The 15,467-nt window shown below is 33.1% G+C and overlaps 2 protein-coding genes across 2 annotated transcripts in view; both read right to left on the bottom strand.

The window, feature by feature from the left end:
- Positions 1-251: 251 nt before the first annotated feature.
- The window catches only part of LOC109147232 (F-box/FBD/LRR-repeat protein At1g13570-like), a 35,709-nt gene continuing 20,493 nt past the window's right edge, over positions 252-15,467 (bottom strand). Inside the window, exon 4 of the mRNA XM_019294862.1 lies at positions 252-781. Coding sequence (XP_019150407.1) covers positions 428-781 — 354 coding nt within the window. The 3' untranslated portion in view covers positions 252-427. The remainder of the gene's footprint in view (positions 782-15,467) is intronic.
- LOC109147252 lies at positions 10,507-14,349 on the bottom strand. The gene is made up of 4 exons (XM_019294908.1): positions 14,090-14,349; positions 11,228-11,552; positions 10,958-11,110; positions 10,507-10,858 (listed from the first exon to the last, which is right to left on the bottom strand). Exons 2-4 carry the CDS (start codon positions 11,309-11,311, stop codon positions 10,541-10,543), a joined length of 555 nt encoding a protein of 184 aa, XP_019150453.1. The 5' UTR covers positions 11,312-11,552; positions 14,090-14,349; the 3' UTR covers positions 10,507-10,540.

Genomic DNA, 15,467 nt, shown 5'->3' with positions numbered 1-15,467 from the left:
ATTTTCAAATGTAATTTCATTGTATTGATTTTGATCCTACAAGTATATTAAAATTTTTGATTGATGATATTATGCTTGAGAACCTCTCATTTATATGAAAATTCTTTAATGACTAGTAAATAGTAATTGGCCTATCTATGGCAGGAATTTTTCTGACTATCAAATGCCTTAACATTTTTAGATGAACAAATATACGCGAGCACACAAAAAAACAAAAAAAAATAAAAAATAAAAAATAAAAAAAGCCAGCATAATTGAAGTAATTTATTAACAAAAGCAAATATATGAACATTCTTAATTGCCCACATTGCTTGCTGATTACAAAAACCTCATGCTAAACTTAGAAAACATTTCAACTTCCAACACAACCTTTGCTTACATTTCTAAGCTACATGCACCCAAATAGAACCCATGGAGATTAAAAATACTAAGGTTCTAAAAGGATAAAACCATGGGTATCCAACCAGTCATCACGCATAGACGCATAGTAATTGCCAGTGCAGACAATTTGTGCATTTGGAGATGCACGAGGGAAGCATTCCAACTTCCTTTGGAAGTTTCTCACCTCGGAGGCATTCATATGCCAAGATTGCACAATAACAACTCTCTCTAGCGCAGGGGATTTTGAGAGCAGCATTTTCATAAAAAGCATTTCGAGTGCGAATTCACTGAATGATTCAATCTTGATTGTGTTAAGCATCTTCAGCTCCTGAATAACAAAGCCACTGTCTGGATCCTCCAAAAGCCTTGAAGTAGCTTCTTGGTCATCCTTCCCACGGAACTATAACTCAAGAAAAACTGAAAATCAAGCACAACTGTGAGACATTTGAAAGAGCAAAACAAGAAGAATCATACATGATTGCCAAATATATACTCCTACCTCATCGGCCATAATCCGCAGTTCACATAGGTTAGGACATTTTTTAAGCAATTGCATAGCAACGGCGAGTTGCTCCCGACAACCAAAATTTAATTTATATAGCTTCATTACTTGCAGATTTATTGCAGTTGGAAACACAGATACATCCATACGCTTGAAAAATAGGAACAAAGAAACAAAATTAGCCACACGAACTTTAACAAGCCAGAAGGTAAAAAATTATATCTATCCATGCATTTACATGAAGTAAAACGACTAAACGAGGCAGATCCTCACCTCCAACGAAGAGCCACACAACCAAAGAGTCTTAATGGCTTTCAAATGTGGCGTCAACTATCTCAACTCAACCACATCATCATACATATAACTAACAACAGACAACAATTCAAGCTTTGGAGGACTGATCTCAAACTTGTGGATCCCTTGACAACATCCGAAAGCCAGTTTCTCAAGTTTAGGAATACTAATACTAGAGGCAATTCCACTCACACTACACTTAAATTCAACATTGTAGAAAGCTAATGAAGTGACATTGGAAAATATACCACAAGCATTTACAGGCAAATGAATAGAGGGACCTCGGACTTTCAGTTCCTTAGTTGTCCTACAAGAGAGTAAACAAAATGGCAGCTTATATTCCTGCACATCAGTATCTAAACATATGTTAAGTTCCTCCACACCATTTCTTGACAGAAAAAGACACCACCTATCAAAATCAGACTGCTGCGGCGTAGGATCATCACATGAAATCTGTAGAGTAAATTTCTTAACCGGCCCATCACGGAAAAAGAGGATATTATTGATTACGTTCACGAGAGTTCTACCTTCATCATCATAGCACTCTTCGACACATTGCAAGAATTCCCAATCGAACGTGAGTCGCCCATGCTGCAACCAAACATCATTCCAGTGCTTTGAGAGCATAGCAGTTCTGGCAGCCTCTGGGGTGCGCAAACACCCTAAAATACTGTTCTTTACCTCTAAGGGCAGCTCACTTATTAAATCCCTACTTGTGTCCGGTACGGTTTTGAGTCGCCGAGCCATTAAATTGAAAGAACAATTAGGCATCTGTCGAAATGGAAACCTGTAATCGTTCTATTCTTCAAAACGCAAGATTGCATATTTCGTAAATAGAAAGGGAATTAGGAAGCTAAGAGTTGGGAAAAAAACAGAGATTGGGGAAAAGTGAAAGAACCCCTCACCTCTGATGTTTGGTCTGGGCCTTTGCGGGTTAGGAAAGCCGAAGGGAAACGAATCAGAGTAGCAGATGCCAGACGGAGAAGACTAAGGCCGGCCGCCGGTGGAGCTGAGTGGAGAGTGGAGAATCGCGGTGGAGAGACAGAGAGACAGATGAGTCGCAGGGCTGAAGGGCGAAGGTCGAGTATAGAACTAGAGTCTAGGGATTTCATTTTAGTTTTAGAAATTTTAACTTATATCTTTTTGCATCTAGATTTTACCTTATATATTTACATATTTATTTATGAATTAATTTCACTTTTGGTCCCACGACTTTTGATGTTCTATCACTTTTGGTGCACAACTTTAAAATTTTTTAATTTTGGTGCCTAACTTTGTTATTTTTATCAGTTTTGGTCCTTTCGGCCAAATTGACAGCGAAATGTTGTTGGATTTTATATTTTTAGGGGTAAAATTGTCATCCTAAGGAAGCATCTTCAATATCTAAACAAAATCACTTAAAATCATATCTATAGGTGTTTGATCGATGAGAATAATGGGGAAGACGGGCAGAAACCAGAAAGATCTATGGGATTTATAATTTCGACAATTGCCAAACTCTTTTTTTCCTTTTAATATGATTTTTCTTTTGTTTAAATATTGAAGATCTTTAAATTGGATGACGATTTTGTCCCTAAAATATAAAATCCGGAAATATTTTACCATCAATTTGGTTGGAAGGACCAAAACTGATAAAAATAACAAAATTAGGCACCAAAAGTGAAAAAATTTAAAGTTGTGCACCAAAAATGATAAGAACTCAAAAGTCGTGGGACCAAAAGTGAAATTAATTCTTTATTTATTTATATTATCTGTGATCCTCCGAGTATGCTGATTTTGCTACTTATAGTCCTAAACTTTAAAACTGATCATTTGTGGTCTTCCCTTCGAGTTTCAAAATGTTACCAACAGTGGTCTAGCCATTAAATTAATTTGCTCAATTTGCACCATGTAAATGAAGGGCAAAAATGTCATTTCATGTTATTCTTTCATTTTAAGTGAAAATCTAGCCTTTGGATTAGCAAATGCATCTTCTTTCTTTCCGGTTCTTCTCTAAGTTTCAAAAGATTACTAATCGTGGTTTTGTATAATGTTGTCAACCAGACAGTAACTATGATTTTGATTCTCATTTCTAGTGTGTAAATCAATGAATCAAACACACCCTAAATACATAAATTCACTATCGTAAGTATATAATTTATTATTGTCGTGTCATTTGTAAAGTTGTTTTGAAAATTGTTAAACTTTATTACCCTACAATTGACAAATGAGTTTGGAACATGCTTAGGTAGTTCTAAATGAAATAATAAGAAACAACAGCATATGTAAAATCTTGTACAATTAACATTAGCAAAAAGAAGAACATTCTTGGGAGTCTATACAAGGTGCATCCTTTACATCCAAACTGAACCTATGAAGCTTCATCATACTAAATCCCGACAAGATTAAAAGCATATGTAATCAAATAATTCGAGCACGGAGTCATCATCTTCCATGCATACAATTTGTGCTTTTAGAGATGTACGAGAAAAACATAACAATTCCTTTAGGCAATTCAGCAATTGACATATTCGGGGGTATCTATATCAGTAATAACATATTCCATAATGACAAGTCTCTGTAGTATAGAAGATTTTGAGAGATGATTGTGTTAAATGTCTTCAAATCTTACTTATTAATGTAATTGTTTAGATCCTCCAAAAATCTTGTACCCCGTTATTATATCACAAGAACATAGCTACACCAAACTATGAGGAAATTAACAAAGAATTGAAAAGAAAACAATCATATATGATTGCCAAATATATAGTCCATAGGTTTCATGTCTTACACCATCGATGCCGCAATATTCAACTTGCATAGGTTGGGGGAGTTTTGAAGCAACTGCAAAACAAAGGCAAGTTCCTCTCTACATGAAACACTTAACTCATACATCTTAATCACTTGCCGATTACGGAACCCCTATACTATGATGTTTGGTTTAGGACTTTGCCAATTACGGTAACCGAAGGGGACTGAAATGTTATTCATCTTTTTAGGTTTAAATGATGATTGCTTATCAATTTTCATCTTGGTTTAAACCTGTGCAATCATTATTGTGTGCAATGGAATGTAGTCCACACAGCTTTGTGGATAGGGCCACAGTTCAAAATGATATCGTCTCTCATTTAAGAAGATATGACGCCATTAAGTTAGAGACGTGGGTCGCAATTTTTTTTTTTTTAATTTTCACGCAACCTACTTTTTTCCTCTCCATTGCTTCTTCCTTTAACTCCAATGCTGCAACATACATTTTTATAACTCATAAAGTACATTATTCTAACTCATAAATGCCGCATCATCTAACCCCAGGAGGTTCATTATTCTAACACATAACGACTGAATAAACGTCGTTATTGACTAACATAATTTTTTAATTGTAAAAACGATGTCGTTTTGGACTGTGGTCTACACAGCTATGTGGGCTGTGTAATTTGCCAAACCTATAGGCGGAATGGACTCCAGGTCTAAAGCCAATTGAGGCCCAAAACTTAATTAGGTCAGGAGAATAATTGAAATTCATAAGCAAGATTTTTGGACCTCAATTAGGGGTGTACACAATTTAGTGAAAAAAAAGGACTAATCGATGAAACTGGAAATTTTTAATTAGTCATTTTTTAATCGAAATATTTTGATTCGATTAATGGAATTTTTAAAAATTTTAGTTAATGATTAATTAGATTTGAAAGTACAATTAACCATACGGTTAGACTAGTTTAAATCATACTGTTATAAACTTATAATTCATAAATCATATTGTTAGACTAGTCTTCTTTTCTTTCTTTCTTTCTTTTTTTTTTTTTTTAATTTTCATCATTTATATATACTAAATAATGACTATTTTATTGTGTGAAAGTATAAGTTGAAATTTTTTTATTTATAAATGGCTCATATTGATATTTATTTATTTATTTCAAATAAATCAACCAGTACATAAAATCATTACTTTAAATAAATTTGCTACAAATGCATAAATTCATTTCTATAAATACATAGATTTACTAATATAAATAAACAAATCCAATTCACTATTGTTAGTGTCGTTTTTAAAGTTGTTTTGGAATATATTAAACAAGTTTGGTTATTAGGACTACTTTTAGGACTCTATGTAGTCCTAATACTAGTCCTAATATTGATATCCTACACACTACAAATGAGTTTGAAACATGCTTGGAGTAGTTCTGAATGAAGTTATAAGAAAGACCTGCATCGGTAAAATCTAGTATACTTAACAGAAGTAAAAAGATCAGAAGAACATCATATTCTTGGAATCTACTGCTTATAGATTCAAAATACTTTAAGTACAACATAATACTTTAATTACAACATAATACTTAGGTACAAGGTTTCAACTTCCACCACAACCATTGATTACATTTCTAGGTTGCATCCAAACTTAACCCATGGAGCCTCATCATACTAAATTCCTACAAGGTTAAAACCACATATAATCAAATAGTTCGAACACGGAGTCGTCAATTCCACTGCAAACAAATAGTTCACATGACTGCTGCACATCGCATACTTCGTTACATTAAAGGTTCTCTCGGTCAGGGTATTTTTTATCCAGCTGCAACCACACACCTTCTCAAAGCCTTCTCAGATTCAGATTGGGCTTCATGTCCGGACACCCGCAAATCTTTCACAGGCTACTGTATATTCCTTGGTTCATCCCTCATCTCTTGGAGGTCAAAGAAGCAATCAACAGTGTCGAAATCTTCGTCAGAGGCAGAATACCGGGCCCTTGCAACCACTGTTTGTGAACTCCAGTGGCTCATCTCCTTGCTTCGTGAATTGAATGTTGTTGTAAAAGATCCTGCCATCATTTACTGTGATAACAAGTCGGCCAATGCAATTGCTGAGAACAATGGTTTTCATGAAAGAACGAAGCATATTGAAATAGACTGCCATGTTGTGCGAGAAAAAATCACTCAAGTTTTGGTCAAAGCTCCTATCTGTCACCTCTCTCAATCAAGTTGCCGATGGCTTCACCAAACCTCTCTCAACCTCTCGATTTGAACTGTTTGTATCTAAGCTGGGTGTTCAAAACTTACACACGCCAACTTACGGGGGGTATTAGAGGAAGCAATGAAATAATAAAGAGGATATATATGTACTTTCACTCACAACTACAACGTCTGTATTTAAGTGGTGGTTTTCTTCATTCAATACACTTTTACCTTTATTGTTTCTTTCTTCCAAGTAAAACAAGCAATGCAGTTCTTCCCATTTTCTTCACGCTTGTCCTTCTCGATACAAACAATTTTTGCTTTCAGAGATGAACAAGGGAAGCACAAGAACTCCCTTAGGATCTTGATCACCATGTAGCCATCTTTTATATAACAAGATTCCGTAATAACAACTCTCTCTAGTATAGAGGATTTTGAGAGTAGCATTTTGCAAAACATTTCAATTGTAAATTCACAAAACAATTTAATCTTGATTGTTTTAAACATTTTTAGATCCTGATTAATAATGTAATTATCTGGATCCTTCAAAAGTTTTGAAGGAGCTTCTATATATGTCATCATCTGAACAGGTCTACAACTCAACAACAAATAAAATAAAAAACATGTACAACCATGAGGGAATTAAGAAAAAAAAAATCATTATATATACACACACACACACTCTATATAGGTTCCGGTCTATCTTACAATAATTGCTGTTATAATGTCAAGTTCACATATATTGCTAGGTTGGGAGATTTTTGAAGCAATTAACTTCAAAACACCCAAAAGCTGCTTTTCATTGGCAAACTTTAAAGAATGTAGTTTGATTACTTGCAGATTTATTGCACTTGGAAATGAGGCTACTTCAACATCTTATTAAAAAAAAAAATTTTAAAAATTATATGAGGCTTGAAAAAAAGCTCTAATAAACCAGAAGGAAAAGAATATTTATTTAATTCGTGAATACTAGTACGTACTAACTATATGAACGAAGAGAGATTCTCACCAACAACAAGCTAAGCTGTCATGATCCAAGCAAATTAAAGAACCTTGATTGCTTCCAAATGAAGTGCAAGCCATCTTGATTCAACGTAACCGCAAATATATAACCCCTAATATAATAGACAAGCTTTCAAGTTTTGGAGCGCTGATCTTAAAATTACTGATCCCTATGGAAATACAGCTTCTCAAGGTTAGGAATACTATATACAGTTCCCTTAACATTATATTATGATTAAAAACAACTTGATTTTGAGAAAGCTAATGAAGTTAAAAAAAAAAAAAAAAAAAAAAAAAATCATAATTGAAGTCATTTATTAACAAAAGCAAATGGAGGAACATTCTTGTCCACAATGCTTGCTGATTACAAATACCTCGATCATGCTGAACAACTTAGAAAACATTTCTAACTTCCAACACAACCATTACTTACATTTTTAACTTGCACCAAAATTGAACCAATGGAGATTCACCAAGTTTGTGAAAGGCAAAACTAATGTTACCGGCCAGTCCATACGCATAGAATCATTGTCATTGTCCATGCAGACAATATGTGAGTTTGAAGATGCACGAGGGAAGCATTCCAACATCCATTGGATTTCTCTCACCACGGGGCATTCATACCCCAAAACTTCACAATAAATCTCTCTAGCCCAGGAGATTTTGAGAGAAACATTATTATAAAAATCAGTTTGAGTGTGAATTCACGGTATGATTCAATCTTGATTGTGTTAAGCATCTTCAGCTGTCCTGAATAACAAAGCAACTCTCTGGATCCTCCAAAAGTCTTGAAACAGCTTCTTTTTCATCCTCTTAAATCATAAAGTATTTTAATTATGGAGGTATAGATCGATTTTGTCTTGCTGTGAGAAAGCATTTAGGAAAATGTATGCTAGTTGAGGCTTGAATTGTGATATATCTCCTCTACAATCTCCAGGGTAAGAGTGGTGCTGAACTCTTAAGTTTGGAGTTCAAACTCATAGAAGTTGTTGAAATGCTTTTGGAGAATTCAAAGAGTTGCATCATTAATCGGGATTAAAAAATGCATAGCTCAATCAAGATTGAATCATTTAATGTAACCTCACTCAAAAAATACCTTTTCTGAAATTTCTGCTCTCAAAAGTCTCATGCTTCAAAGAAAGTTGTTATTAAAGAATCTTATAATATCATAGCCTTATATTATATATATGCATTATACTCTTACTCATCTTCTTCAAGTCTCTAGTCAGCAGCAGTGACGGAGCTACGTGATGGGGTAGGCCAGGGGGCCCTGGCCCCCCATCCCCACCCCTACCCTCACCCTAAATTTTTTAGCAAATATGTATGTATATATTGATATAGTACGTAGAGATAAAATATATTTTTGATCCCCTTCTATTTTTTTAAAAATAAAACAATCTATTATGTTTATATTAAATGAACTCAAAATATATATTAAGGTTCACTATTTTTCATTAAATAAAAAAATTAAATCATATAATTAAAATTAAAATTTTTCTTTATTATCTTATTTCTTTTATCAAGATTTTAATAATGAAGAGAATCAAGTATACATTTTAATTGCTTTCAAAAAAAGTATACATTTTAATTTTAAAAAATCTCCAAATCAGAGATATATGCTTTGATTTTATTAGTTATGTTGATTAATTAATTAGTGATTTATTGTGTGTTTTAATTATTTATTTACATTTTTAAGATGTACATTTGCTAGTTTAAAACTTTAAATGATTAGTTTTGAAATTGACAAAAATTAATATTGAATGTTTAATTGGTCTTGGTTTTTGTCTTTTATCTCTCAAATTTTGAAATATTCAGTTAATCAGTGAAATGAATATCAGTTAATTATGAAAAAATTTGGTGACAAAATAATTGACAAAACTTTTTATTTGATGTTAAGAGAATATATATTTAATAAATGTTGTTGCTATTGTTATTATTATATTTTGTGTTATGTGAACAATTTATAAAGTAATGATCGGCACATGTGTCGATCGTACTCATATAATTATGTATTTCATACTTTATTACACATAGTATAATTAGAAATTATTATCAATAATAATCACAATAATGTATGGTATATATAATAATATGGTACGATTAATTATAATGTCGGCTAACATTGTAAATTTTCTCTACTACATCGGTCCCCCAACTCAAGTTTTCTGGCTCCGTCCCTGGTCAGCAGTCATGCATCATTACTATATGAGGTTGCTTTTCAGATTTGGAAGCGCCATTAAACCTACTCCATGTGCTCTTATTGTATAGTTGGATGAAGTTCACTTTTAATAAATAAATAAAAAATTCTTTATTTTTACTTCGTTTCCTAGAAATTATTATTATATCTTAATTTTACAATGGTGTTTAATGTATTGACTATGTGATATATTCTTTGTATCATTTTATGTATCATGTTTATTATGCCGGAAATAAACAACATCGCTGCCTCCCAAGGCCAACATCGTAGCTACCACCGCCAACCTCATATCGGAAAACACCATCGATGCCGAGCCCGGGTCGGTGAAGCTCTCCAGAAACACATTCTCCATTGTTCATCTGCAACCATACAAAGTTAGAAAGCAAATGTGTGTGTTTTTTTATGTCAAATGCATTTCGAAAATTGGTTTGGGTTTTTTATTAACAAAAAAAAAAAAATCCAAAAGCAAAGATGCATTTGGGAAATGTGTTTGACTAAAATTTGTCCAAAAATATTTTTTTTTCATTTTTTTCCATCACTTTCATATTTTTCCATTATGATCAATTTCCCTAATGTTATGTGGAAACATCTTATGTTTTTCTTGTGCCTCTACAAAAGCAAAAATTGTTTACATCTATCCTAATGAATATCCTTCAAAAGAAAGGCATTTTCAATCTATGGACTACACAATAAATGGCCTCTGTTTTGCTTGTTAAATATGGCAAACAATCTATGGACTACACAATACTTTGAACTCAATGCTGTGAACTTATTCGCAACTCTCCGAGCCCGAGTCGGCGAAGCTCTCCGAAAACACATTCTCCTTCGGTTCATCTGATCTGCAAGCACAGAAGGTTAGGAACGCAAATATGTTTTTTTTTTTTAATATGTCAAACGCTTTTCAATTTGGCAAAATAATACAAACTCATTTTATAAATGCGTGGGTATTTCGTCAAAATACCCCAAAGGCTAAAATGCTTTTGGTTAAAAATCCAAAAGCAAAAATGCATTTGAGAACTATGTTTAAGGTCCAGTCAAAATTTTCCACAATGCTTGCTGATTAACAAAAGCAAATAGAGGAACATTCTTAATTGCCCCCAATGCTTAATGATTACAAATACTCCGATCATGCTGAACAACTTAGAAAACATTTCAACTTCCAACACTACCATTGCTTACATTTCTAAAGATTGAACCCATGGAGATTCACCAAGTTTTTGAAAGGCTAAACCAATTTTACCAGTACTCCATACCCATAGAATCACTGTCATTGTCCGTGAAGACAATATGTGCGTTTGAAGATGCACGAGGAAAGCATTTCAACTTCCTTTGGATTTTTCTCACTTCGGGGGCATTCATACCCCAAAACTTCACAATAAATCTCTCTAGCGCAGGAGATTTTGAGAGCAACATTATTATAAAGAGCATTTGGAGTGCGGAACAATTTGATTTAATCTTGATTGTGTTAAGCATCTTCAGCTCATGAATACCAAAGCAACTATCTGGATCCTCCAAAAGCCTTGAAGCATCTTCTTTGTCATCCTCCGAACCGAACTATAACTCAAGATGAAATGAAAGACAAGCACAACAGTGAGGACATTTGAAAAAGCAAAACAAGAAGAATCAGACATGATTGCCAAATATATACTCTACCTCGTCCGTCGAAATACGTAGTTCACATAGGTTAGGACATTTTTTAAGAAATTGCATCGCAACGGCAAGCTGCTTCCGACAACAAAAATTTAATCCATATAGCATCATCACTTGCAGATTTATTGCAGTTGGAAACATAGATGTATTCATACACTTGAAAAATAGCAACAAAGAAACAAAATTAACAACCACAAGAACTTTAACTAAGCCAAAAGGTAAAGAATTGTATCTATCCATCCATTTGCATAAAGTAACTGGGCAGATCCTCACCTCCAATGAAGAGTCACACAACCAAAGAGTCTTAATGGCTTTCAAATGCGGTGCCAACCATCTCGAGTCAACCACATCATCCATAGAATGAATAACATACAAGATTTCAAGCTTTGGACTGCTAATCTCAAACTTATTGACCCCGCTACAAAGTTTGAAAGCCAGCTTCTCAAGCTTAGGAATACTAATACTAGAGGCAATTCTATTAACACCGCGCTTAAATTCAACATGCAAGAACTCTAATGAAGTGACATTGGAAAATATATCACAAGCATTTACAGGCAAATCAATAAAGGAGCCACGGACTATCAGTTGCTTAATTGTCCTGCAAGAGAGTAAACAAAATGGTAGATGATATTGTGGCCCTGGATAATTATATAAAAATATGTTAAGTTCCTCCACACCATTTCTTGACAGAAAATGACACCACTTATCAAAATCAGTTTGCTGCGGCCAAGGATCATATGCAGTGTCTATCTCTAGAGTAAATTTCTTAACAGGCCAAGCACGGAGAAACAGGATATTATTGATTATGTTCACGAGGGTTATATCTTCTTCATCATCATAGCACTGTTCAGCACTACGCAAGAAGTCCGAATCGAACACAAGCTGCCCATGCTGCAACCAAGCATCATTCCAGTGCCTTGAGAGCAGAGCCATTCTGGCGGCATCTCGGGTGGGCAAGCACTCCAAAATTCTGTCTTTTACCTCTATCGGCAGCTCACTTATTAAATCCCTACTTGCATCCTCCAGTATGGTTTTGAGTCGCTGACGTCGAGCCATTAAATTACAGAGATTGAGGGAAAAGTGACAGAAACCACTATGATGTTTGGTTTGGGCCTTTGCGGGTTAGCCGTGGAGCAGAGTAGCAGACGCCACACGGAGAAGACTCTGGGAGTGGAGACTGGAGATAGAGACACGGCTGATTGTGGAACTAGGGTGGAGGCATTTCAATATGGTATTTTTCGGCATAGCAAAAATGACGCCCGTTTTGAATGATTTTTTTTTTTTAAAGGTAATTTCTGAGTTTTATTTATGTTAAGTGATTAATTGAGATTTTATTCCTCAAATCTTAATATACCAATATGGCAATATGGTATACACCTAAACTAATCTTATACAATACCAAGACTATGTGGTCTAATGGTACCCGGGTTGGACTTTCATTTGGAAGGTTATGAGTTTGAGTCTTAGTGGAGACGTTATTGGTTTTTTGTGTTTCAGTAGGCTGAGAAAGTATATGAACAGATACTACAATGTAATAGGGCCAGTAACATTCAAAAAAAAAAAAATCTTATACAATATTATTCACAAACTTTATTTCAAGAATTCTCTTTGTAAGTCAATGAGGAAGATAACAAATAGCTAACAAAGGTAAGTGTGAACATTTTTTAACCTTTCTTCCTTTTGATAAACTCTATTTTAGACAACAAGGTTATTTTCATTTTTTCAATTTTTTATTACTTTCTCCATGAATTAATTCGAACAAAAATTCCTTATCAATCATAGTCAACATTCAACAACTTATAGTCTTACACTATCAAATATATAATTGGAAAAATGTATTTTTCGTCCAACAATTGAAAATGCTTAACACAATAATCAAGATTGAATCATTTGGTGGGATTCACACTCTGAAATGTTTTTTTGTGAAAATGCAAAAAGTTTAGAATTTTGCATATTTGGAGTGAATGATAGGGTTTATACAATTTGAATGCTAACTTGCTACTCATTTATTTTGAATTCATGTTTTAGAAATTTAGTGTTTAAGCAATATAATTTGAATATGAATTTTGAATTATTGTTTTTATTTCTACTTTAGAGTTAATTTCACCAGAGGTCATTTGTCTTTGATGGGCAATTCCAAATTTAGTCTCAAATTGTCATTTTTGTCATTTAATATCCCAAACTATTATTTTTTGAACACTTTTAGTCCTTCCCATGACTTTTTCTATTTTTAGTAACGGCATTTTTAACTTTTCATATTTTTCTTTTGTTATTTTTTTAGTTTCAACTTGGTTTAATTGGTTTAGGACTTTAGGTAACCTGTGATTTTTAGTAACCATAATTTTCAACCGATTTTAGTAAAGTCCTAAACCAATTAAATCGGTTGAGACCAAAAAAATATAACAAAAGAAAAATATGAAGAGACAAAAATGTCCTTACTAAAAAAATGAAAAGTCATTAGAATGACTAAAAGTGTCCAAAAAATAATAGTTTGAGATGTTAAATGGAAATGACGATAGTATGGGACTAAATTTGGAATTGCCACCAAAGACAAAGGACCTATGGTGAAATTAACTCTTCTACTTTACTTTCAATTTGAATGTCCACCCGCTTAAGAATATGTTTTAAATTCTATTCTATACTTTCTCAAACATTTTAGGTAACCGGGATGCCATCACACTACATGGTAGTTGGCGTTTTAGTTTTAATTTATTTGCTCTTTAATTCGCATATGTTAAAGTTATCTAAATTATGTTAGAGAGAGAGAGAGAGAAAATCAGTGAACTTCGGGTACAGATTCTTGACACTATTTCTTCTTTGGCTACACTTACGATTATGACTATAATGGTTATGTGTGGCCATTTTCTGGGATTTATGTAATCAACAAAATTGTCATGTAGCACAATGGACCTATTTGGAAATTTGAGTTTCTTGATGATGATGAGGAATGTCCAGTTATGGAGGATAGTAGTCCATTGTATGACACTGATAACTTGTAACGTTTAGTCATGCAAAAAAAAAAAAAAAAAAAAAACTAATGAAATGCGACTTTATTTTTAATCTGTAGAGTAAATTTCTTAATCGATCCCGCGCGAAAAAAGAGGATATTATTGATTATGTTCACGAGGGTTCTACCTACATCATCTTGGCACCGTTGGACACTTTGCAAGAATTCGGAATCGAACGTAAGCCGCCCATGCTGCAACCAAACATGATTTCAGTGCCTTGAGAGCAGAGCAATTCTGGCGACTTCTTGGGTGGGCAAACACTCCAAAATTCTATCCATTACTTCTATCGGCAGCTCACTTATTAAATCCCTACTTGCATCCGCTACAGTTTTGAGTCGCCGACAACTTCGAGCCATTAAATTGAAAGAACAATGAGGCTCCAGTCGAATCAAATTTAATCTTAGATTATTATTTTTGTCATTTAACACTCTAAATTTTTATATTTTAGACACTTTTAGTTCTTTCGATCATTTCTCCGGTAAAATCCTATTTTAGACAAAGGTTATTTTCATCTTTTCAATTTTTTTTTTCACATGAGTTAATTCCAACGAAAGTCTCTTATCAATCATAGTCAACATTCAACAACTTACACTATCAAATATATAATTGGAAAAATGTATTTTTTGTCCATCAATTCTTCATTATTATTAGTTATTTTAGTTCTTAACTTTTACAATTGCAATATACTAATCTAACTATTCAAAAAAGTTACTCCACTTTTAACTCCTAGAAGAATAAAATTATTAAACTCTATTCAAATTTTACTTAGTACATGGGTATTTTATAATTTTATTATCTTTATTGTTATGACTTTTCAATTTTAGTGTTTCATTTGAAAAATAGATCAATTAATACCTTCTTCCTTAAATATGTCATCTTCAAGTGTGGTACATTGTCCATATTTTCCCTACACAAACATTTTAAAATCAAATTTTTTTATTTTACAAATGAAATATCAATACTGTAGAATATTATAATTAAAAAAAATATTAAAAAATGCTAAAATACTATGTAATAAATAAAATTTTAATAAAGTTTAATAGTTTTTATTGCTTTATGGGTTAAAACTACAATTTTTTTTAAAGAGTTATGAAAATATATGCTGAAAATTGAAAAGAATGGCATATTCTTTATCAAGGAAAAAAAAAAATCAAATACTGAAACGCCAACCTCTAGTAAAACTCTACTGGTGAATTTCAATAAGTCTTTTTGTGTGTGTGTGTGTGTTTGGGTAGGTTTGCATAATGATTTTATGGTTTTTCAAAAGCTGTTCGATCTTCTAAAGACAATATTACTCAAATTGAGCAATTAACCTGAATGAATTTCATTTCATAATTGAAATCATGGGAAAACAATATGTTTCCTTCTGTAAGTCTTGTGAATGTGTTCTTATATGTCTTGATTAGGAGTTATTGTAGGTTAATTGAATTTTCACTAATGTTGTGTAGTCTAAGTTAAAATAATTAAGAAATTATGTGAAGTGATTATGCCTTTTAATCTCTTTC

Source organism: Ipomoea nil, unplaced genomic scaffold (genome assembly GCF_001879475.1).
Source record: "Ipomoea nil cultivar Tokyo-kokei standard unplaced genomic scaffold, Asagao_1.1 scaffold1978, whole genome shotgun sequence".
NCBI classification, from domain to species: Eukaryota; Viridiplantae; Streptophyta; class Magnoliopsida; order Solanales; family Convolvulaceae; genus Ipomoea; species Ipomoea nil.
Note: the sequence above shows the minus strand (reverse complement) of the source record. Positions and strands in the feature narration are given on the sequence as shown.